Here is a 26,006-nt window from a genome sequence, read left to right on the forward strand (position 1 = left end):
TTCAGAGTTACTTCACTGCAAATTTCAACGATGTTAACGTTGTGATTTATTGGCGATTTTTCTGCGAGCTTTCTGTGCGTTTGACCTCTTTGTGAGGTTCAGATGTGTAGTTTGTAGGTGTTCAATAAAGTGCTGTATTTTATTCTACTCGTTCGTCAGAACCCCGAAAGACCGTGATATTTTTCAGGTAGAAGAACATTACACCACTGAATGAATTAAATGCATCTAATTGGTTTTCGACCGAGCTCGATAGCTGCAGTCGCTTAAGTGCGGCCAGTATCCAGTATTCGGGAGATTGTAGGTTCGAACCCCACTGTCGGCAGCCCTGAAAATGGTTTTCCGAGGTTTCCCCATTTTCACACCAGGCAAATGCTGGGGCTGTACCTTAATTAAGGCCACGGCCGCTTCCTTTACACTCCTAGCCCTTTCCCGTCCCATCGTCGCCATAAGACCTATCTGTGTCGGTGTGACGTAAAGCAACTAGAAAAAAAATTGTTTTCGCGTATTTATGTTCTGATATATTGTTATAATATTTTAATTTACTCAATTTTGCATTTATTCTCATATTCCTGCATTGTTCACTTTTAGGCATTTGGAAAGGAGAAAAATTTCAGTTATTTCGCCAGTGAGCTAAATACAAAGTAATGATTGTAAAAAAGTAATCCACTTTATCCTTTGTTTGCAGAAGAGCTTCCGCAAGAGAAACTATCTGTGGCCTCAACTCAATCATTATTTCCAAAGCGCGACAGTAGTGAGGCACTGGCAGAAAGACCGCCAAAAAACGAGGATGTAGAGAAGATTGCTTGAATGTGAGATTCATTGAAGCAGATGATGTTCAGCCTCTCTGTGTGATTTGTTAAAATATGTTGACCAACACTTCCACATGTCCGGCTAAACTCAGGCGTTATTTCTAGGGACATCGCCCCGAGTTAAAAGATAAACCATCTGATTCTCTCAAGAGGAACTGCAGTGATATTTTGGTTTCACGGAAAACTACGATAACGCTTGCTCAAACCAATAATGAAAAATTACTGGAAACTTCCTGCCTAATGTGTCATACAGTTCGAGCTGATGAAGGTCATATGTTTGCAGAATATCTTATTAAACATTGTATGATAGATATTGTCAAGAATTTGCTTGAAGAAAGAACTGACAAAGTCTCCAGCATTAATTTGTCCAGGGCTTTTTTCAGGGCGAACATGGGAGTACGTGTACCCTTTAAACATTTGAAGACTGTTTAAGGAAAATCTTTGGTGCATTTCTGTACAGTCCGGCAAATATAACTTCCAGTTTGAAAGTTCATCGATCAGCTGGCGTCATCTCACTGTTCACAACAGCCGGAAAAGATTTCGAGTAATCTTCTATTTAAATCGACCTATCGAATCAGTTTCTCTTGGTCTATAACTCGGCACTAAGCAGCAGAATCGAAAAATTAGGTCGACTAAAGCTTCGTAATTGCTGCCTTATTGGAAGAAATTTTACTCGTTTAGGCAAAAATAAGTATTTGAGTGCCGTATGATGTCTGTACAGTTAATGTAAATACTTACGATCGTTAGTTTTTTCCTGAAGTGAAACCGGTACTCAATTTTCTTGAGTAGGTGATTTGTTGTGTAGTTTGAATTGAAAAGAGGCGTGTCCTTCGGGATTAGATTTTGAATTGCTTAACGGCGTGTGTAACTTCAAAGAAGTCAAAGAAAGTATTAGACTGTGTTTTTATTCTGAACTCCCGAACAGAAACGATGTGACGGTACCTACTCTAACAATCGTTAAAAAGGCTGTTTCGTTCTTTAAGCATGTAAGCTAGTGTTTGGTGGCGAGTTAAGTAGTTATTTTGTGTATATGGGTAGTTTTGAAGGATGAAGGATGTAAGGAACTATTTTACATCCACCTATGCATCGCAAAAGCTGAAAGTTAATGATTCGAACGTAAACAATGACAGGGAAATGCCCACCAGTATCACGTGGTGATGCGAAAGAAGATGACAACAAAGCGCGTTGAGCCGCGTGTAGCAGTAGGACGGAAGGTATTGGAGAGAAAACTTGGAAATTTTCAGTAAGTACGAATCGTTGATCGTAAAAAATAAGAAACTTGGTTGCAAAATTTGCAAAGAAGTTGGCGACTTGTTGACTGAAAGCACATCACAAAGGATGAACATTTCACAGCAATGGGTTTCAGTTTCTATTTGTGCAACTGGTGGAACTGAAAATAAATGCCAGCAAATGCTTTCTTTCTACAAGAAAATATTTAAACATAAAGAGAGCTCATCAGGGTGCAGTTAAAGTATAAAAAAATGGCAAATCTGAAAACTCTGGAAACTGCATGCGTTAAAGCTTTCGAAAAAAAAAGATGATATAACTGCAAATGTATTTCGAACAGCATATAAATTAGTTAATAAAAAACAAGCTTTCCGCGATTTCGAAACTGAAATTGACGTGAAGGAGTTGAATGCCGTTAATATGGGCCGCATTCTTCATTCAACTAATGCGTGCATAAATATTGTTTCTCATATCGCAAAAGAAATGAAAGATAAGGTAGCAAAGAGGATAGTGTATGGGAATAGTACAATTACCTTCGTTATAGATGAAAATACCACACTCAGTCAGCTGTCATCACTATTAGTGTACCTGAGGACAACACTTCTAGATATTGATCAACCAAACAATATTTTCTGGGAATTATCGAATTGGGAGATGTCACTGCGGAAGGTGTGTTTAGTGCATTGGTGACTTATTTGGGAGAACTGGGCTTCAGTGCTGACCACACGACACCTCGTAATCTGCAGGCCTTCGGGCTGAGCAGTGGTCGCTTGGTAGACCATGGTCCTTCGGGGCTGTTGCGCCATGGTGTTTGGCTTGGTTTTGGGGTTCAATATAATTATTAAATTAATGTAGTAATGGTCCACCTTTCAATGCTATAATATGTAATATTCTAAATTACATTAATTAGGGACTAGTTTCGGCCGGGTCTGGCCATCTTCAGCCTTAATGTAAAACACCTAATAACTAAACAAATGTACCTGCACACAATTGACAATCTATACAAAGTGACATTAAAAACTGGGATGGAATTATGAATAAATTTGAAAATGAACTTGGTTCTAACATCTTGAGTATGTTCATCATTGAGAATAATTTCAAGTATTCATTTATATACACAGAACTGTTAGTTCTAATACTGCTGATCATTAATATTTCAATAGTAAATGAGAACTGGTAAATGTTGATCCCATAGTTCATCACCAAATGTATTTGTGTGGTCTTAGCTAAGAATATATGTAATCCATTAGACACCGCTGTAAATAACCACCACTGACGGGGAACTGTTAGATGTTGTTTCATCCTCAATCAAAGTAATAAATGAGATGCTCTCATGGTGCTTGTTAAATCTTGCTGAAATGTTGTTGGATATTGTCAGGATAGCACATGAAGATGTGGTTAACACAGATACATTGTGTCTGGTATAATTTTTTTTTTGCAATTCATTGCGGTGCCCATGAAGTTAACCTGATAAATTACATAAAATTAAATTAATGAATTGAATGAGAGAATGTGTTAGTTAGATGGCATAGGTTATAGGAGACTTACCTCTCAATACAGCATGAGGTGTGTGGTATGTTGTTGAGAGTGCTTCAGACTAACTGTTGTGAGATTCAAATGAAAAGGAAGGAGAGTGGTTGGGGAAGGGGGTGCGGGGAGAGGAAGGATTAAGGTGGGACCTTTTAGTTTGTTGAAGTTGGTAACATGTACATACATAGCAACAAGTCTGTTACTCTTTTTTAGGAGAAAGGTGAGTTGTTAATAGTGTCAATGTAGACATTTAAAGTAATAAATGGTCTAAGGTGTACGTGTATAATATCTTCGGACTACATCCAGACAATAATACTAACAAGACAAGACGCCATGAAGTTGGTGCTTTTAGCGGTGTATGCAGGTTACATTTACCTACAAAGATATCAGAAGGACCTTCTTTTTTATTTTTATTTTTTTGCATAGCACTACCAAGCAACACATCAGTGAGTGAAATATTTAATATTTTCAGTGCATTCTTCTTATTAAATTAAATACCGTGTTTTGCAGATATATGTAGAGATAGTTCAAAGGCAATGAAATGAAATGGCGTATGGCTTTTAGTGCCGGGAGATCCCAGGACGGGTTCGGCTCTCCAGGTGCAGGTCTTTTGATTTGACTCCCGCAGGCGACCTGCGCGTCGGGATGAGAATGAAATGATGATGAAGACAACACATACACCCAGCCCCCGTGCCAGGGAAATTAACTAATGTGGTTAAAATTCCCGACTCTGCCGGGAATCGAACCCGGGACCCCTGTGACCAAAGGCCAGCACGCTAACCATTTAGCCATGGAGCCGGACAAAGGCAATGATGTGTCGCAATACTGGACATTGCCAAAACTAAAGAGAAGGCAAAGAAATGTAGCAGCAACCCTTGCGTTCTTCATAGACATGCGCTAGCCTCGGGAAATATAGATTTTTTATTTTATGATATTGTTGAATGATGCCATGAAAATAATAAATCGCCACCTCTTTAAAGCAGGCCATTTACACTAATGTGTAAAGGTGAGGGAAGCCACCATGACCCCCTCCTGCTCTGCACTAAAGGTCTCGCGTAAAAGCGTTGATACGTTTGATGGGACTATGTGCAAGGATAGCAGTATTTTTAATGAACCATAACGCTCCGGTAATGACGGTTTTAAATGATAAAGGCTGGGTGTACAACCTGGCCCATTCGGCCAATAATTTTAGCAAAATAAAGGAAACGAATGTGTCATTGCAAGAAAAATCTGCCGAAGATTTTAATACAAACACCAAAGTGTCATCTTTGAAGGTGAGACTGATGTAATGGTTGGAGTGTGTGGAAGAGAAATACATTGATTTTTCCTTCTCACAAAAGAAAACTTCCTGAATGTACATGACTCAGGTAATTCTTCGGGGTTTTCAAGCATTCAAAGTCACTGAAACACTTCATAATTATTCTCTCAAATAGTGCTTCTGGATAAACAATTCCCGAATAAATAACTCTTGTCATCTAATGCTCGAACGCAGTGCCATTATCGGACTGTTTCAAATCCCATACTTCGCTTTCTTCAGAGTTTTGAGTACTGAAAACTACACTGCAATCGACAATATTTATTCCTATGTTAATTTTTTCAGATCATGGATGATCGGTGGGAGAGTGAAGTGATCGAATTTGGAGCCATCAACATAACAGGTTTCCGTATTGTGGACTCGTCCAGACGCTACGTGAGAGATTTTCTTGAGGGCTGGAAGCGACTAGATCCAGCAACGTCTCAAGGAGCTGGTCGGGAATCAATTTCGGTAAGTTATAAAACTTATATATCTACAGACAAGTCTTGGTCTGTTGGTGAGTATCAGATGAGACTACATACGTTTATTAGGTCTTCGTCTAGCAAATAAACTATTCTGCTGTGAGGACATTGGTACTAGAACTACCACTGAGCGATTTGATAAAACCAATATGGTCATAAGGCTTGCATTGCTACACAGAGCAGATATTACCATATGGATAATATAGTGGACAACGTAGGGCTGATTTAGATCCTCGCCAAGAGTTATTAATTCATATATGTATGTTTATTCGTTCTAATCCACAAATTTACCCTACGACCATCACTACTTTCGAATATTTAGCACTTGTTGTTGTTGTCGTTGGGGTAATATGTCCATAGACTGATTGAATGCAGCCCTACATGCCACCCTATCATATGCTAAATTTTATTCCTACGTAACTGTTGTATCCTACATCTGTTCTAATCTGCTTGTCATTTTCATATCTTGGTATACCCCTACCGTTCTTACCGAATACACTTGCATCAAAAACCAACTGAACAAGTCCTGGGTGTCTCAAGATGTGTCCTATCATTCTATCTCTTCTTCTCGTCAAATTTACACACAACGATCTCATCTCACCAATTCGATTCAGGATCTCTTCATTGGTGTTTCGATCTATCCATCTCACCATCAGCATTCCTCCGTAACACCACATTTCAAAAGCTTCTATTCCCTTCTTTCTGAGCGCGTTATCGTCCATGTTTCACTTCCATACATTGCCTTGCTCTAAACGAAAGTCTTCAAAAACATTTTTGCTAATTACTATATCAATGTTCGAAGTAAGCAAAATTTCTTTTCTTAAGACAGGCCTTCCTTGCTTGCGCTAGTCTGTATTTTATGTCCTCCTTACTTCTGCTATCGTTAGTTATTTTAATACCCAAGTAAGTATATTCAACTACTTCTTTTACTTCATTTTCTAATCTAATACTTCCTGCATCACCTGACTTCGTTCGACTGCACTTCATTACTTTTGTTTTGGACTTATACGTATTTATTTTCATTTTGTACTCCTTACCCAAGACTCCGTCATTACCTTTCAGCAATTTCTCCAGATCTTTTTCAGTATCAGATAAACTAACAATATCATCCGAAAATCTCAGGGTTTTGATTTTCTCTCCTTGGAGTGTGATTCCCTTCCCAAATTCCTCTTTGATTTCCTTTACTGCTGTTCTAATAAACATTGAAAGGTAGGGGCACAAACTGCAACCTTGCCTCACTTCCTTCTGGATTTCTGCGGCATTAATAAAACCTCGATTCTCATCCTGCAGACTGAATTTTATATAGATTGTGGATAATTCTTCGTTCTCGGTATCTGTTCTTGATCACCTCCAGAATCTCAAATAGCTTGGTCCAATCAACGTTATAAAATATCTTTTCTAGATCTACGAACGCCATTTCTTAATTTGGTCCTCTAAGATCAAACGTAAAGTCACTATTGCTTCACGTCTGCCTACATTTCTTCTGAAGCCAAACAGATTTCCTCGCAATACAGTTTCCACTAGTCTTTCCATTTTTGTGTAAATAACGTGTTAAAAGTTTGCAATCTTGGGATACTAAACTAACTCAGCTTTCTTTGGAATAGGTATAACAATATTCTGCCGAAAATCGGATGGTACTTCTCCTGTCTCATACATCTTACAGACTAAATGGAATAACCTCGCCATGCTGGTCTTCCCTAAGGTAGTCAGTAATTCATAGAGAATGTCATCAATTCCAGATGCCTGGTTCCTATTTAAGTCTCTCAAAGCTCCGACAAATTCAATCTTAAAACGAGTTTACATACTGTAGAAAGGCTACTAACACTTAATTAGAACACCTGACAGTGATGGCTTTAAAAATAAATTCTTCATCCTTCTTTTTTATCTTCTATCATTCCTCAATGCCTTAATTTCCTTCTCTGCCTTCCACATCGTTTCCTCTCTTCCTCGTCGTCCAACATTTTGCTTTTCAGAATCTTTCACAGATCCAATAATTATTCTTACAATACTTTCACAGCACATGATATCAAATATATTCCTCATACTCAATTTCTGACGGGATTTGTTTATTACAACATGAAATTGTTGGAATCTATTTTGTTTTATGAAACCTCAGGTACGTTCTCACCACAAGATGAAGTAAATAACATTTTCATTTGGCAGTAGCTTACTATCTTTATTGGAAGGATTACGTTTCCTGTATTGCAGAGTCGTAATTCAGCGATTGGCGAGCTCGTCACTACCATTCAAATGTTATATCTCCATTTCTCTCTCTGTAACACACATACGCACATACAGAATGAGAGGGAGAGAGGTAGAACATAGAATCCTCATCTCCACATCTCATTATACGACCCATCAGTCTTCCCAATTCTGTAAACTGTTCTCTGTTCCAGGCGCAAGCTGCACTCATGTACGACGCTGTATTCATCCTCGTCGAAGCATTCAACAAGTTGCTGCGCAAGAAGCCCGACCTATTCCGAGGTAATTTCCGGCGAGGACAGATCTTCAACAACGGCAGCAGGGGTATCGACTGTAACACGAGCCGAGGGATGGTCACGCCCTGGGAGCACGGCGACAAGATCTCACGCTTCCTGCGAAAGGTTCTCCCACTATTCTTTTTCTTCTCAGTTTAGTCTAAAAAATAGCACAATGAAGTAAGGAAACAACTGGTAGCAAATTTGATTTACGTTCTACCGAGCAAGAGGCCGCTTGGCTTGGGTTACGCAACTGTCAGCTTGCATTCAGGAGATAGTGGGTTTGAACCCCACTTTCGACAGCCTTGAAAATGCTTTTCCGCGGTTTCCAGTTTCACACTAGGCAAATGCTGGAACTGTACATTAATCATCGCCATGGCCGCTTCTTTCCCACTCTTAGCCATTTCCTATCCCATCGTCGCCATAAGACGTATCTATGTCGGTGCGACGTAAAGCAACTTGTGAAAAAAATAAAGTCTTGTCTTCTATGATCGAGGTTGGTGGGAGCTGACTATTCTGTTTAAGAGAGCGAGAGGTACGTGTCAATAGATTTACTGGCACGTTAAGGAATCCCTTTTCCGAAATGAATTCCGTTATTCAGGCGTCAATTAAAATATACATCTTATAACAGGATATTTGTGTTTGTTTAATAACTACTGTATCTGAACGTACCTACGGCAAATGCGAAGTATCATTCACTCACTCATCGCCCTGTCTCTACATGTCATGTCTCCATGGTCATGACCACAAGAGTATCTCATCTTAAAATACAAACCTGTTATCTTTATTTCACGGTTTGTGGTACATATTTACGATACCAATCAAACACAGTGAACTACTCAGAAATGGAAACTACCAGTTTCGAACCACTTAAAATTAATAAATTCCAAGTAGTCTCACCTTGGTCGACTAAATGCTTAATCAAGAATTCAACTGATGCAAGTCACAAGTTTGTAATAATGGGTTTGATCTCGATAGATCCGCTATTGCTGTTGTTGCTCCATAGTTAACATGCATTATCTCTATTTTTTTTTGAAAAGTACCCTAAACGTGAGAGAAATATCAATATAAAACACAGCCCTATCAGTATGCTTAACATTAACTGAAACAAAAGTTATATCCAGTCTAAAATAGAATGTTATTATTTTACGCTCATGTCTTTGCTCAGATGTTCAGAATTACCGTATAAATGGCATTTCAAAGTAATATTACAAGTTGTCTATTTCATGACCGTATCGATGAATATAATCAAATCAGCTTATTTATATTCAATTTTGCCTGAGGTAATAATAAAGTATCGATTAGGTGGTTATTTTACTAACTTCTTGATTTCAAAGTAATGTTAAAATTTTCTAAATGAAGGAAGCGGTAAACAGGAGAGTTTAAATTTACCTCTCGTACTAGACGATGAATTTTATTATCGCATTTTCTTTTAATTTCATAATATGCTGAATAAGAAATTGTAATAACTTTGGAAGGCTGATACAACCTACGAAAGTTCTACAGTAATCATTAAACATGCGCCGAGCTGAGTGGCTCAGTCCGGTGGTATTTGAAGGTGCTCAAATACGTCAGCCTCGTGTCGGTAGATTTACTGGCACGGTAATGAAATAGTGCGGGACTAAATTCCGGCACCTCAGCATCTTCTTAAACCGTATAAGTAGTTAGTTGGACGTAAAGCCAATAACGTTATTATCATTAAACATGCTCCACGAAATCTCCTGCGTGTGTGTGTATCAAGTATAGTACTTTGGTCACTTTTACAATCATTCATCAATTTATGTACGCTTATTTTTCAGCCATGAGAATGTTAATGTGGAGCAGTTGCTATTGTAGGGACTTTTTATAAAAAATGTTGTTCCATGATATCGAAGTTGAGCCTGATAACATTTGCAGCGTGAAATATTTCAGCTTACAACTCTGGCCGGGAAGGTTCCACCACCTTACGTTCAGTGTTGTATAAAAGAGTTCTCGTTCTTAATGATGTATATGCTGCAGAAGAGTAATTCTCAGGAAGCATCGTCACATAACGGTTTTCAAAGCTGCAACGATGATAAGTTGATACACATATCTTCCACAGTAATCCCTTTCTTGTGGAGTGGGTCTTCGTTTCACCTCCAGGTCGGAGGTTTGCTTAAAGTGTTGGTTGCTGAGAAAGTATCAATATATTGCAACAACGTGGTCATCACGGCCGTTTTAGGTGGAAAATGGGATTATTAATCCTCCCTTCTTATCAATAATCGAGGTACTGCACCCTTCTCACATGATGGGTGCAGTACAGTGAGGAAGAGTCCTGACCTCCTACCTTATAAAGGAAATGCTAGTGAAGGATAGGAAGACGAAGTATTCTATACCAACAGATTGCAGTATTGTTTCTTCTTCTGTAAGAATTTACCTAACTAAAACCTGACTTTACCCATCATCATCATCATCACTGGTGGTCTGCCTATCGGCAGGTCTTCACACGAATTCTCCACGCTGTTCTGTCTTCAGCCATTCTCTTTCTCTTCCAATAGCTTCTATTCACCTTTACACTGTCCACTAACTGATACCTTTTCCTTCCTCTCTTCAATTTCCCTTGTTTCTTCCCTTCCAATGCTTCGGTTACTAAACAATTTCGTCGCAAGCAATGGCCTAACAAATTTCTCTTCCGTCTTTGAATGCATTCCAATATCGCTCTCCTTCCTTCACGCACTCTTTTTAATACTTAATCATTCCTTTCTTTTTCATGCCAACTGATTTTCTCCATCTTCCGCCAGATCCACATTTCAAATGCTTCTAGTCTTCTTTCTTGCTCTTTTCTCAACGTCCAAGTCTCAGACCCATAAAGCGCCACATTCCACATAAAACACTTCACTAACCTCTTCTTAAGGTCCCTATTTAGAGGCCCACTCTTGTTTCAGAAATGCTTTCTTACCGAGCTCGATAGCTGCAGTCGCTTAAGTGCGGCCAGTATCCAGTAATCGGGTGATAGTGGGTTCGAGCCCCACTGTCGGCAGCCCTGAAGATGGTTTTCCGTGGTCTCCCATTTTCACACCAGGCAAATGCCGGGGCTGTACCTTAATTAAGGCCACGGCCGCTTCCTTCCAATTCCTAGGCCTTTCCTATCCCATCGTCGCCATAAGACATATCTGTGTCGGTGCGACGTAAAAAAATGCTTCCTTGGCCATTGCAATTCTAGGCTTCACTTCGTCCAAGCAATAAAGATCTCTTCTGATTATGCTTCCCAAATGTCTGAATTTAGACACTTGATCGAACTCCTCCCCCGAAAGTCCTTATTTATTCTCTCTATTACTGGCTTGATGTAAATTCAGAAAAATAAACATGAACCAATGAACGAAGTCACATTCGAAGTCAAATGAAAAGTGGCTCAGAAACAGCCTTCCTTAAGAGTATTTTCTATGACTGGAGTAAATAAGGGGAAGCGGGTAAGTTTACCCTCCTTTCATGTTATCACGGGAGGTAAGTAACTTGTCAAGAATTAACGGCCGAGAGGATTCCTCGTGCCGTCCACACGACACCTCGTAATCTGCAGGCCTTCGAGCTGAGTAGCGGTCGTCTGGTAGGCCATGACCCTTCGGGGCTGTTGCTACTTTTACACCCCACTAAATACTTTTACGGTTTTCGGAGACGTCGAGGTGCCTGAATTTAGTCTCGCAGGATTTCTTTTACGAGCCAGTAAATCTACCGGCACGAGGCCGACATATTTGAGTACCTTCAAATACCACCGGACAGAGCCAGGATTGAATCTGCCAAGTTAACCGTCTGAGCCACTCAGCCCTGCAGGAAAAGAAAGGAAAGGAAAGGAAAGGAAAGGAAAGGAAAGGAAAGGAAAGGAAAGGAAAGGAAAGGGAAGGAAAGGAGGTTGACACTGGAGATGTTGGGGCTGTTAGACGTTTCATCAACAACTCAAACTGTTCTGTCAGCTACAACATCGCAGGACATATTTGGGTTGTTTGACCATTCCGATGATGAAAGAAAGGTCTTCCCTATTGCTTACTCCACAATTGAGTCGCAACCTGCGAAATCCTCTACTCCGTTACCTCTTTGTTTAATGCCCAGGTCTCAGATTCATTCTTCCTCAGAGTGTTTCGTAGTTCTGTTGTCTCAGAGCCACTGAGACGTTGAACATTATTAAGGGGTGACTTGTCAAGGCATCCGGTATTCGTATCTCCCAAACAATCCAGCAGGCTACTAGTCTAGTCTGGGTGTTCGGTATACGCGTACTAAAGAAGATCGCATGGTTATAATCAGGATAACAATAATCCCATGAAGTAACTAGCTTGATTAACTGTGCGCGGCAATACCCCACCGCACTTTGCACCGAACCAGTGCTCTACTACCATGAGATACCAAGATAAAGCTCTTCCCACTAACAGGACACTACACACGGACCGATTCAGGTACGTTCGAAAGCCAATAGCAAGCAGACCCAAAAGAAACAATACTACTAATACACTTAGATTGAAGGTACACGTAAAGATAAATAATGAAGGGGCAGAGAGGCAATCGCAAAAAGGAAGAGAGCCGAATTTGGGATCGTTCAGCTGAGGCAGGCAGAGAAAACAGCCTGAATTCAGACTCGTCATACTGCTCGGGAAGGATCTATGCTAAACTACAAATAATATGTATAAATATATAACATCAGGTTTATTATATCAAAGGAAGAGTAGAAAACACACCACGAATGGGACACAGGGAAACATTAATTCACATAAATAATGGTTGCTATGGCAACAAGGAACATAGGCGCGAGCGGAAACGAAGCCTTTTTTGTTTTTTTGCTATTTGCTTTACGTCGCACCGACACAGATAGGTCTTATGGCGACGATGGGATAGGAAAGGCCTAAGAATGGGAAGGAAGCGGCCGTGGCCTTCATTACGATACAGCCCCAGCATTTGCTTGGTGTGAAAACGGGAAACCACGGAAAACGATTTTCAGATCTGCTGGCAGTGGGGTTCGAACCCACTATCTCCCGGATGTAAGCTTACAGCTCCGCGCCCCTAACCGCACGGCCAACTCGCCCGGCGAAACCAAGCCTCATGCGCCGATAAAAGATAGAGTCACTTTAACATATCCAACAGATTCGAATAGAATTATAGTCTTTTTACCCGCGGAGCAAACGCAATATGCAAATAAAATGGAAATAAACAAACTTTTATGACTTACTTGACTTTGCAAGATGCAGAGGCCGGTAAACATTCATAGCCGGATGATTCTACGTGGGTGAAACAGAGTATTTTGTTACACCCCCCTGTGGGTGGGGCGGTAGAATGATACCCACGGTATCCCCTGCCTGTCGTAAAAGGCGACTACAAGGGCCCCAGGGACTCTTAACTTGGGAGCGTGGGTTGGCGACCACAAGGCCCTTAGCTTAGCCCTGGCTGCTTCCTCTTACTTGTGCTCCTCATTTCCATCTATCCTATACGATCTCCCTTGGTCAACACTTGTTCTTCTTTGGTTCCGACGGTGTTTGGGCACCCGAGGCATAGGGTGTCTTCCATTTTCACGCCCTTGTCTTTCTTTGGCCAACACCTTGATTTTTCTAAGTGTCGGATCCCTTCCGTTTCTTCTCTCTGATTTAGTGTTATATAGAGGATGGTTGCCTAGTTGTACTTCTTCTTAAAACAATAATCACCACCACCATCACTTTTGTTACAATTGATCATTTTATTTTGGATTAAAAAGAAATAGATTCCACAACCAAAGGAGCCTGAGTAGAACTCTTCCGTTATGAGTAAAAGCTTAATTGAAACACTCAATGGTAATCACAAAACCGAACGTGTTCCACCTATTATCATTTCACACCTCTAGGACTAGCCTTTGTTCCCGGATAAAGAGTACCCCCACCACCACCAGTAAATTACCCCATAAAGAAAAGAATTCTACCGCAGAGCTCCAAAAGGAAAGGGTTCAAGAAAGCCCTGCCAGATGAAATAAAAATGGAGGAGAGAAAGAATAAAAGATACACTGCCCTCTCTGGAAGGTCTGACGTCAGAGATTACGTGAAATAAATACTATATTTATGCTAATGCCAAAAAGAAACGGATGTAAAGACACAAATGAAACTAAATTGTAAGAACATGACGTGAAATACTTATAGCCAAATCACAAACAGCGCTCATTCATACATTGCGGTTAGTAATAATGTGGAGTCGGTAGATGCAGAGCGGGTTGTTGTCCCATATACTCTGTACTCTGACCGGCCAACCGAGCAGAGGAGAGGTGGTCACGGCTCTACCGTGGCTCTACGCCTCAGCATGCGGGAGACGGGCCTGGGGCACAGTGCTGCAGTTCTCGCTTGGCCTCGCCCGTCGGCTGTCCTGAGAATGGTTTTCCGTGGTTTTCCATTCTCCTGCACTAAGGCGAATGCCGGGACAGTTCGTAGTATAGGCCACGGCCGCCTACCCCCCTCACCTTCTCCGCACATCCCCTTCACCGAAACAAATCTCCCGGCCTGAGCGACGGCGTCACCGTCTTAGAGGCCCGCCTCCCCCTTCAGGGGAGGAATGAAAACGTTTAGTAGTAGTAATAATGTGGAGTACACCAGCACTCACCTAAGTGTCATAAACTTCAACTCAGCGAATCAGGGTATGGATCTACGCAGTTTAATCGCAGTTTTCTATCCACTAAAATCCCTCAGCGGACTTCAAACACAAACGAAAAATAACCTTCACAACTCGAGGTTCCACTTACCTTCTTCTCAACGCAACCAATATCTGACATTTCCTTTGCCTGACATGAGTGAATTTAACAAGGAACATTCACATCATCAGCACCAGCAAATAATCCAGTACAGCCACGCTTAACTGTGTGATCCTCAATCATCCCAGTATCAGAGAGAAGTATAATTCATATGAAACGGCAATAGTCACAGACCGAGCAACATCACACATGCTAACCACTCACTGAGTACCTCACGTCATTCAGAAATTAACACATGGACATAATATGACATGTCATTCTGAAGTAAATACAGCCACACACGTAGTTAAAATTAAATATAATAATAATAATAATAATAATAATAATAATAATAATAATAATAATAATAATAAAAACCTTGTCCAAAATGGAGGTAAAAATGCATTAAGACAAACCTAAACATGGCATTAGAATCCAAGTCAGTCGCGATAAGCACATACTATCAGAAAACATCACAGGAAACCACCACTACTACTAAAATGTTCTCATTCCTCCCCTGAAGGGGGAGGTGTGCCTCTTAGACAGTGACACCTTCTCTTAGGCCGGGAGATTTGTTACGGTGAAGGAGATGTGCGGAGGTGAAAGTGTAGGCGGCCGTGGCGTATACTAGGAACTGTTCCGGCATTCGTCTTAGTGCAAAAGAACGGACAACCATTCTCAGGACAACAGACGGTGGGGACCAGCCCCTTTCCGTCTCCCGTATTCAGAGGCATAGACCCACGGTAGAGCCGTGGACACCCTTCCTCTAATCGGTTGGCCGGCCGGAGTGCAGGGCTGTTGGACCACACAGCAGGCGTGGCCACTTGTGGACCAAGATCCACTCTGCATTCGCCGACCATCGTCGTTGACGGCTGTAACTCGAACCGAGTATATATAACTTCTTCTTGCATAAAGTGAGCAGTTCAATTCAGTTTATGGATATGTTTGCGATGACTAAACATGGCATAAAACATATGCACACACAACTCACAGTGAATGGATGCAGGAGGGCGGGGTTGTAATTGACGAAGTTTGCTTGTCGTTTGGCCTCTTGATGTCAGCGGCGTTCTCATTCAAACAAGTTGACAGTGGTGGATGTAGTGTTCCGCCACAGTGAACGGTTCACAGCACACGTCTGTATATTTATACCAGTTGTCTCCATGGACTTAAAACGCGTAAGAGGGTCTCCATGAGGTCAACTGCCGGAGCAAAAAAATTGGCGGGGAAGCCTAGTATCACTCATGCGGTGAACATGGCCTAAACATCTCAGTTAATGAGCGATTATTGTTGATTCAATGCTGTTTAGGTGCGCTTTGTCGAGAACTGCAGTGTTGGTCACAAAGTCCTCCCATTTGATATTTAAGATGTATCTCATTTATTGTTGATGGAAGCGCTCAATATTTTTGATATCACGGCAATGGAGTGTCGAAGTTACAGCCATACAGTAGAGTCAAAATGACAACAGCTTTGTATACCATGAGTTTGGCATGGAGTTTTAGATCGTTATTCATGAAGACTCTGTGCATTAACCGTCCGAACGCTGCATGAGCATCCCCAATTCTTTTATCAACATCTTGTTCGCAGGTACACCGTTTAGTCAAGATGCTTCCAAAATATGAAAAGTGATCATCCTCCTCAACTCAGGAAGAGTTAATCCTGGAGCAGGTTGTGCAAGTACCTTCGTTTATTTCCCGCATTAATGGCAAGACCAAAGCGATCACATGCAGTTTTAAAGCAGTTCACTGACTATAGCAGTTCTGCAAGTGTTAGAGCAGGAGATGCGGTGTCATCGTCATACTGCAGTTCTATCACGCGGGTAACCAGAGTAGATAGATAGATAGATAGATAGATAGATAGATAGATAGATATGATTTATTTTAACTGCCAAAGTTAGGGACACGTGTCCTTGTCTTACACTTAACCAGAGAAATACATAATTAACATACATATTTGTGAGCGAAGTCTTGCCAGATTGAAAAGACCTCCATCAAAACGAAATTTAATCTCCATGCCTAAGTTGTTTGCAGATGATTCATGCAGCATGGCAGGCATGTACAGTGCAAAGAGTGTAGGAGCAAGCATACAGTATTGTTTCAATCCATGAGTGAATGGGAACGAATCTGATTCTGAATTACCATGAAAAACCTGTCCAAACATGCCATCGTGAAGAGCTTGAGCAAATTCCACATAACGTTCAGGACATCCAAAATGTCTCAATGGTTTCCACATAGCAGATATTGGTACTGAGTAGAAGGCTTTTTTAAGATCATAAAAACTAAATACAGAGGCTGCTGTTGCTCTCTGCAATTTTCCTGCAGTTCAGCAACCATACAAAACAAACAAGGAAACAAAAATAAATGGGATGACTTACGGCATATATACCCGAAGGCATAGAATGGGCTACGAGGTTTTCACGCCAACCAAACATGTGGCGATTCACAATTGTTAAGTCTTGACGGAACCAGCAAAAACAGGCCACATTTTCCGTTATTACCCCCCCCCCCCAAAATAAGAATAGAATCCACTCAGAGCAAGGGAGATGTTCTTGGTGAAAAGAGCCCTCATCACAAGAATGAACTCCCGGCCAACTAGCGACACGCCACAGAAGTCAACTCAACAACACCAAAGCCTCAAATAACCGGAGGGAGTTGTAAACGTCAAGTCAGGTAAAATACGAATAGAAGAAACTGGAGCAACCAAAGGCGTCGGGTCACTTGCCTTTTCGTTTTCAATTCTTTGTTCAGTGATTTATCCAATTGCCGGCCCCGCGGTGTAGAGGTAGCGTGCCTGCCTCTTAGCCGGAGGCCCCGGGTTCCATTCCCGGCCAGGTTAGGGATTTTTACATGGATCTAAGGGCTGGTTCGAGGTCCACTCAACCTAGGTAATTATAATTGAGGTGCTATCTGACGGTGGCCCCGGTCTAGAGATCTAAGAATACCAGCCGTGAGGATTCGTTGCTCTGACCACATAGCACCTCGTAATCTGCAGGCCTTCGCGGTGAACAGCGGTCGCTTGGTAGGCTAAGGCCCTTCGGGATGATGTGACATGGTGTTTGGTTTGGTTTGGTTTGATTTATCCAACGATTACATTCGTACAATTTTGCTTTATGTCGCATCGACACAGATTGGTCTTCTAGCGACGATGGGAGAAGAAAGGCCTGGTAGTGGGAAGGAAGCGACCGTGGCCTTATTTAATGTACAGCCCGAGCATTTGCCTGATGCGAAAATGGGAAATCACGGAAAAACATCTTCAGGGCTGCCGGCAGTGGGGTTCGAACCTACTATTTCACGGATGTATTTATCCAACTAAGATGTGACCAAAATAATTAAAGAAAACCGATTTTCTGTCGGCTGGAGGCCGGTTCAACTCTCTGTGAAAAAAATTGGTCCTCTTTGTATGCAGATATTTGTATCAGATTTAAATAATCCATATAAATTTTTAAGCCCGTCATTGGTAAGCGTCTCTGTCTCTTTCATATCGTTTAACCCAAAGTATGGGGTCCGCTGTTTTGCTGCATCTCCTCCATTTCGTCCTATTGCTGACATCTTCAGGTCTTAAACCAATCGTGCATGTCGGTCTTGATATTGTCGTGTTCCTCCCGGATCAACTTGGAGAGCTGATTTAGCAACTGAGCCGTCCTGCCTTCTCACAATGTGACCGTACCAGCGGAGACGCGCTTCCCTCACTTTCTCCACAGTTGCAGCAACGCCAAGCCTTTTCGAACATCTGTATTTCTTACGTGGTCACCTCGAGTCAGTCCAAGAGTCCATCGATGCATCTTCATTTCCATTTTATAAAGAGCCTATTCATGCTCTTCATTTTATAATTGGACGATATTTTGCCCCGTAAGTAGCTGCTGGGCTCACCCCGGTCTTGTAAATTTTTGACTTTGGATGGTGAGGCATCTTTTTTTTATCGCAGAGGACTCCGGTGACTTGCCTCAACTTGGGTCAAACTGCATTTACTCGCGCTAGGGTATCAAACTTTGCATCACAGTTCTAAGTGACACTGACGCTAGGCATTTAAAATACATAGTTTGATTATTGATACTTATGGTCCCACTAGTTTGGGGGGGGGGGCATTTTAGGTATTCGGATTTATGGATGTTGAGGCGCAGACCATTCTCAGCTAATTTGTCGCTCCAAGTTTGTGCCTGGCGTTGGAGTCCAAGGCGTGTTTGTTGGGCAAGTACCACGCCATCCTCATAAAGAAGGGTCCAGGGATGCGATGTCTGTATGTCAGCCGTTGCTGTATCCAAGCAGAGGATGATTAATAATCGTGATAAAGCTGAGCCCTGATGTACACCCACGGTGATATCGAAAAGCGGGGAGATCGCAGCTGGGATCCGCACCACACTAGTTGCATTGTGATATATAAATTGTACCCAGCTTGCGTAGGCTTCCGGGACTTCATGACTACGAAGAACTTGCCAGATGAGGTGATGTGGGACTCGGTCGAATGCTTTTTCTTAGTCCAGAAGTGACATGTGTACACTCTTCTGCCTATGCCTATGTATTTCCACCAATGGACGTGTGGCATGGATGGCATCGATGGTGCTGCAGCCCTTATCAAATCCACACTGGTTGGATGTTACTGTGACATTGTTCCTGAGCCTGCTGTCCAGCATTTGTTCGAATATATTCAGTTTATAGCGGAGGAGTCGAATAGAACGGTACGTTGAACAGTCGCTCATGTCTCCTTTACCCTTCCAGATCGGAACTGTCGTGCTAGTTGTGCATGCACGGGGAAGTTTATTCTCGATGATGATCTGGTTGAAGACTGTGATAAGAAGTTATGCAGCTGGCTTGCCAAGCATTTTCCAGATTTCTGCTGGTATATAATCTGGACCAGTTGATTTTCCATTCATCATCTTATTTATGGCAATCATTACTTCCTCTGCCATAATCAAAGGCACGGGTCCAATGACTTGCAATCGGTGGATGATCAAATTCTATGTTGCTGATATCTGCAAAATAGTCTGACCATCGTTGAAGGATAGCTTGTAGGTCTTGTAGTAATTTGTTGTCAGCTCCCTTGATATGAATGACATATCCAATGTCCTTGGTTGAACGGTTACGGGACTTCTCTAGGTGATATGATATTTCCTTCTTCTAGTGTGTCAAGCTGGTCGAACAGATTCTGGAAACAATGATCTTTTGCAGCAACCACTGCTCTTTTCGCTGCTTATTTCAACACTTTATATTTCTGAAGGTCAGTATCCAGGCGTGTCATTCACCAAGCCTTAAAGAATACATTTTTCTCCTTGACAGCTTGTTGACCTTCATCATTCCACCACCAGGTCTATTTATCAATGTATTTTTCGTCCGAGTTTCGCTTTTCCCAGAGTTACTGTTGCTGCCTGATATATCTCTTTTGCAACATCTTCCCACATTTCCTCAACTGATTAGTCAGGATTCACTAAGAAGTTGGTTAAAGCTGTCTTCATTTCTTTCTTGTGAACATTCATTTTCCAACACTTGATGCGCTCAGGTCCAATTTTAAGTGTCTTAATCGCTTGACAGTTTTCCGGATATCTAGAACAAGAAAGCGGAGCGGTGTTGGGGAAAATATTGTTATATGGGATCACTTTGGTATGCATTACCACCTTCAGATCTTGTTGTCGAACCATCCAGTAATCGGTCTGAGTAGCATGACCTCCTCTGGTATATGTAGCTAGATGTCTTATCCTTCTCTTGAAATAGTGTTGATCACAACTAGGTCATGAGCCTCTGCGCAATCAAGTAAACGACATCCCTCATCGTTTTGCGTGGCAAGACCATATCCTCCATGACATCGCGCATATCCAACCCGTTGAGATGCAACATGTCTATTTAAGTCACCCCCAAGGAAAATGAACTCATCTGGAGGAATTGTTCCAAGATGGGCATCAAGACTGTTTCAGAACTCATCCTTCTCACCTTCCGTGCATCCAATTTTGAGGTGCAGAGCAGGATATGAGCAGTTATTGATGCTAAATCAATCTTGACAGATGGGAGCCTACCCAGCACTCTGATGACACTTGTGATGCTGTTGCGGTAGCGTAGGCCAACCACTATTGCCACACCATTCGATGTTGTGCTGGTGCCATGATAGATGAGTTTGTAGCCATCTCTAATTTCTTTCGCTTTGGAACCTCTCCAATTGGTCTCCTGTATGCAGGCAATATCAACATGTCTGTTCTTCAACATTTCTGCTAGCTCACGATGGCGGCCAGTCAACGTTCCAACATTCAGTGTAGCAAATCTTACTTTTAATTGCTCTTGTCGGATTAACTTTTTTAACCTATCCCGTCCATAGGAAGGTAACCCTTGCACATTTCTCAAGTCACTTGGGCGCAAGTGAGGCACATCGCTTTGGGGGAACGCTCTAGCATGTTCCGAATTTCGAGAAGACATAGCTATAGATGCGAGGAAGTCGCTTAACCTGTCGTTGGGGGCATTTTATACTTACTGACAGGATTAAATGGGGCCGCCCCTAACTTGGGGTACAGACGACTTCAACATCCGCCCCTAACATGGAGAACAGACGCTATCTAATAGAAAGTTGTAGTCTTATTAATCGCTGAGTAAAGGGCTGCCTCCTCCGCCATCCCCACCGTATTGAAGTCCACCTTCCCCGCTGTAGATGCCGTTGAGTTCTTGACTCGTAACCCTGAGATGGGACCCTCACGAGATGCTACACACCGGATCAGTGTGCTCAGGGACTCACATAAGCTGGGGTGCCACTGCTTGGGCAGGGCCTCCACCGAAGAGGATCCCCACCTGCTACCTGCTCATTGGTAAACGTATTACTGCAATAATATTTAAATCATCTTCTCTTACTATTATGGTGTTAGATAACAGAAATAAAGAAACTGAACATTATATTTAGCTGTCTAGTTGTATTTTCCCTTACAACAATAATCGTTGGGTTGACTGGCTCAGATGGTTTAGGCGTTTGCCTTCTGATCCCAACTTAGCAGGTTCGATCCTGGCTCAGTTCGGTGGTATTTGAATGTGCTCAAATAAGTCAGCCTCGTGTCGGTAGATTTACTGGAATATCAAGGAAATCCTGCGGGACTGAATTCTGGCACCTCGGCGTCTCCGAAAACCGTAAGAGGAGCGTAGCTACACACGAAAACCAACTTGTAGACTAGGATGAGGATTTCGATGTCACTTCAATATATCTAGGCCATCTGGCTGGCCAGCGGTCGTTTTGGTAAGACAAGACGTGAAGTACTGAATCGTATATTGAAGAACTCAATGTGGCAATTATAAGATCTTGCTACTGACTCCTACTTTCGGGGCGGATGACACCTTTAATTATGCCCTTATAATTGGCCCCATTCTGTAGATGCCGAGTGTCTGACCTCACCTTGTAGCCCTGGGTTCGATTCCCGGCCAGTTCAAAAAATTCCCTCCTGGGCCGTGCCTAAATTACGACTACGAACGCCGCTTCCACATTCCTAGCCGTTTCCCACCCTTCCATCACGAAAACCTTCGATCTGTGAGGGCGACGTCAAACGACTAGGAAAAAACAAAACAAAACAAAACAAAACAAAACAAAACAAAACAAAACAAAACAAAACAAAACAAAACAAAACAAAACAAAACAAAACAAAACAAAACAAAACAAAACAAAACAAAACAAAACAAAACAAAACAAAACAAAACAAAACAAAACAAAACAAAACAAAACAAAACAAAACAAAACAAAACAAAACAAAACAAAACAAAACAAAACAAAACAAAACAAAACAAAACAAAACAAAACAAAACAAAACAAAACAAAACAAAACAAAACAAAACAAAACAAAACAAAACAAAACAAAACAAAACAAAACAAAACAAAACAAAACAAAACAAAACAAAACAAACAAAATAAAATAAAATAAAATAAAATAAAATAAAATAAAATAAAATAAAATAAAATAAAATAAAATAAAACAAAACAAAACAGTCTCCGAGCCGGATTAATTAATAAAACAGTTCTAAAATTCCGGACCCGGCCATCAAACGAACCAGTAAATGCTAGACTGACCGTTCGACCTGGGAGTCGGGTGAAAAACTTCATAGTTTAACTCAGTGGTTCCCAACCTTTTCCAGCTGACGCCCCCCTTTTCGGATACGGGTGGTCATCGCGCCCCCTCCCCCCGTCGCTTCTATAACCTCTCCGATAAACTGACGTGGAGGGTATAGATCTAACCTAATGACACTACATAATGAATTATTCCATTATTCAATTATTTGTGAAAAAATATTATGAAGTACGCGCTTTATATCTATGACATACTGGGCCCTTTTCACTTGCATAATGGGTGCAGTACTAACTTAATTTTAGCACAATACCAAGAACACACTTTTACAATAAATCCTTAAATTAGTGAACAAATGTCAGTGACACTGTTTTCTCTTGGTAATTTTCGGTATGTTTGGTTTGATATTTGACAGAGCACAGCGGGGATCACTTGCAACATCAAGCCGACATCGCTGCTTTGTTTTTATGACACTCAGCGTTGAAAATCCTGACTCGCATAAATATGTCGTTGAAAATGGGACAATAACACGCAATGCTACTTTGGCTATTTCAGGATACACTGCAAGACAGTTTACCCAAAAGTCGCCCAGTCCTAATATTTTGTGATCGTTTAGCTTTGAATCACACTTCAAATCTATGCCTTCTTCGTGAAGTTGTGCTGGCAGTGCTTCAATGTCAATGGCAAACGGATTTCTTGTTAACATCCAGGACCATTCACCTGACGAGATATCAGGAAAGTAGAAATTGAATTCTTATTCCAGGGAATCCAAATGTGAATGAATTTGCACGTTAAGTTTATTACGGTCACGTTCATTTTCCGGCAAAATTTCATTAAGGCGGTGAAAGGATGAGAAGTTGTTCAAGTGAAGCCCGCGTTTCCATAACTGTACTTTTTCCAGGAAAGCTCTGATGGCATCATAAGTAAGCATAATATTGGAGTTTTTGCCTTGGAACCTAAAGTTCAGACTATTAAAATCTTCAAAAATATCGCAAAGATATGCCAATGAGACGATAAGATTGGCATCAGTAAACACTAAATACACAAGAAAAAATTCAACTTCTGACTTTAATTCAAACAGCCGAGCCAGCATATTCCCTTTCGATAGCCAGCGAACCTGTGTGGAAAAGAGAGCTTTCTGTGATCGGCTTGAAGGTCAACACAAAGGGCTTCAAACAATCTTGTCTGTAAAGAACATTGGGAGAACAACATTTCTTCTCTTAAAATTCCACTGTCGACAAATCGACAATATACAATTAGTTGACAACAATGGGACACATCGGTTGTTTCATCACACTGAATTGAAAACACTGGAGATGCTTTCTCCTTCTCCAAAGTTTGCATTTTAATGTCTTCAGACAGTTCTCGAAGTCTGCACTTCACTGTGTTATCAGAAAGAGGAATTTTAGACAATTTCTACCTACTCCCTTCACCCAAAACTATATTTGCGGCTAATAACATACATGGCTTTACTAATGTTTCCCCAATTGTGTGGGCTTTTTTGTCTTTGGTAATCGGAAGAGCTGGTTCATATGATACTTCCACTGCGTTCTCATTTTCTTGGTTAAAGGTACCCGATGAATCTCCTTTCATACGTTTTAGTGAGTTTAGTTGTAACAAATTTTGTGGGTTTGCCTTTGAAGCCTGAATGATTCGTGTTTAAATATATCTTCAAATGCACAGACCTCATCGTATCGTTACTCAGAACACAGTGGCAGATTACGCATTGAGGCTGTTGTATTCCGTTCAACAACTGTGAAGCCATATTTAATGTAGTCATCATAGTACAGTCTCTTCTTGGATATCGTTACCAATTTTTAAAAAGTCACAATATTAAATAACACAATTCACACAGTCGCACTGTTACAGTGAAGCATACACAACACTCACAATAAACAACTTGACAGACAAGTCCACTGCAAAAGTATACGAGGCACAGAATCAACAGTCGAAGGGCCTGGCTACTGATGGTCTATCGGCGACGTGTTGTCATGGCCATTACTGCGCATCTCTGATGGGACAGTTGTACTATGTAGCTCTCGCCAATTTGACTGCAAGAGAAGAATAAGAATGTGTAGGGGTGGGAATAGAGCATTCAAGGACGAGCTACCCACAAAACGAGTCTATATGCCGCAGAGTGAGAGGGAAGGAGGAACTTCCACTTCATTTGTTGCTTCTGAAACTCCGATATTCTTTGTTCTTCAGAGTTAATGTCGACTCTTGACTGTAGTAACTTATTGCCAGTTAAGATCTTTGGTGAGAAAATGTCACTGTTTCATTAATTGCTGTGGTTAAACATTAATTAGTTGTAGCCCAAAATGCCAATAGGCCTACATAGAATTTCACGCTAGTCGTGAAAGCCTAACATCTTATATTAAATAAATTATTATAATTTAGCCTACTATTATTGCCTTATCTCCTGTTCTCGCTACTAGATCAGCTTGATATAATACCGACATTTATACGAGTAACTCCTTCATGTAATATATTTTGTTTATGAGAAAAACCTTGTACAGTATGTGACAGTAATACTGGAAAATGAAAGCAACTACGACATCGTTGAAGAGTTGAAACATGTCACGTATGGTCATAGTTTACTTTCACGCAAGTAGGTCCGCAAAGTGTGCAATTAAACGTGCGTTGAGTGGTCTTGGTCCCGCACCTGCTCTCAGGCTTCATTTTGTTCCTCAGAACACAGCAAATTCCTAATTTCACCTCCAAACTTGCTGCTCCGCTGAGGTTTATGCCGACAGTTGGCAATTACCAGTGCTTTGGAACGATTGACTTGGCGCGACAATCACTTGGAGAGATTCGAAAAATGTTTATTAACAAAATTGTAATATTCGAGTTAAAAAAATTAATTCGGAAATCACTTCACGCCCCCCCTGATAAAGCCCCACGCCCCCCTAGGGGGGCGCGCCCCCCAGGTTGGGAACCCCTGGTTTAACTGATACCCTTACAAATCTATACTAATATATTAGGAGAACTATTAGTTTGTTTACATGTAATGGGTAATCTCAGAAACTACTGGATCGATTTTGATTTTCTTTTTCATCATTTGAAAATCATTCCGAATATCACAGGCTATCAAATGGTTCCAGCGAGAACCGAGGTTTAAGGAAAAATAGCTTCAATAATAGATATAAAAGTTTGTATGTTTGCCGGTGTGTGTACTTGACTGATTGGCCTCAAATTTGGCAAGCACATAGCTGCTTTTGGTTAACACACAGACTAATTGATATCACGCTACCTTTTAAGTGGGCTATGTAGCGGAAGAAAATGGGAATCAAATCAGAAGAAAACGTACACTTGGGACCCTTAAAATTGAATACGCTACCTAAACGGTTAGTCCTATTGAAAAATAGAGCACTTAAACTGTACCAGAAATTCAATTTCCGTTCCCAGAAGGAAGTTGATACGAATTTTCTTGGTATCTCCAGTTATGTTCCGATAAAATGAATTTTGCTGTGTTTTAGCGCATTCTTTAT

The 26,006-nt window shown here is 41.2% G+C and overlaps 1 protein-coding gene across 1 annotated transcript in view; it reads left to right on the forward strand.

Moving 5' to 3' along the window:
- Positions 1 to 26,006, forward strand: part of LOC136861791 (glutamate receptor 1-like) — a 373,013-nt gene that overhangs the window by 183,151 nt on the left and 163,856 nt on the right. Inside the window, exons 6-7 of the mRNA XM_067138845.2 lie at positions 5,167 to 5,331; positions 7,739 to 7,945. Of these exons, the coding sequence (XP_066994946.2) occupies positions 5,167 to 5,331; positions 7,739 to 7,945 (372 nt within the window). The remainder of the gene's footprint in view (positions 1 to 5,166; positions 5,332 to 7,738; positions 7,946 to 26,006) is intronic.

Source organism: Anabrus simplex, chromosome 1, assembly GCF_040414725.1.
Source record: "Anabrus simplex isolate iqAnaSimp1 chromosome 1, ASM4041472v1, whole genome shotgun sequence".
Taxonomy (NCBI): domain Eukaryota; kingdom Metazoa; phylum Arthropoda; class Insecta; order Orthoptera; family Tettigoniidae; genus Anabrus; species Anabrus simplex.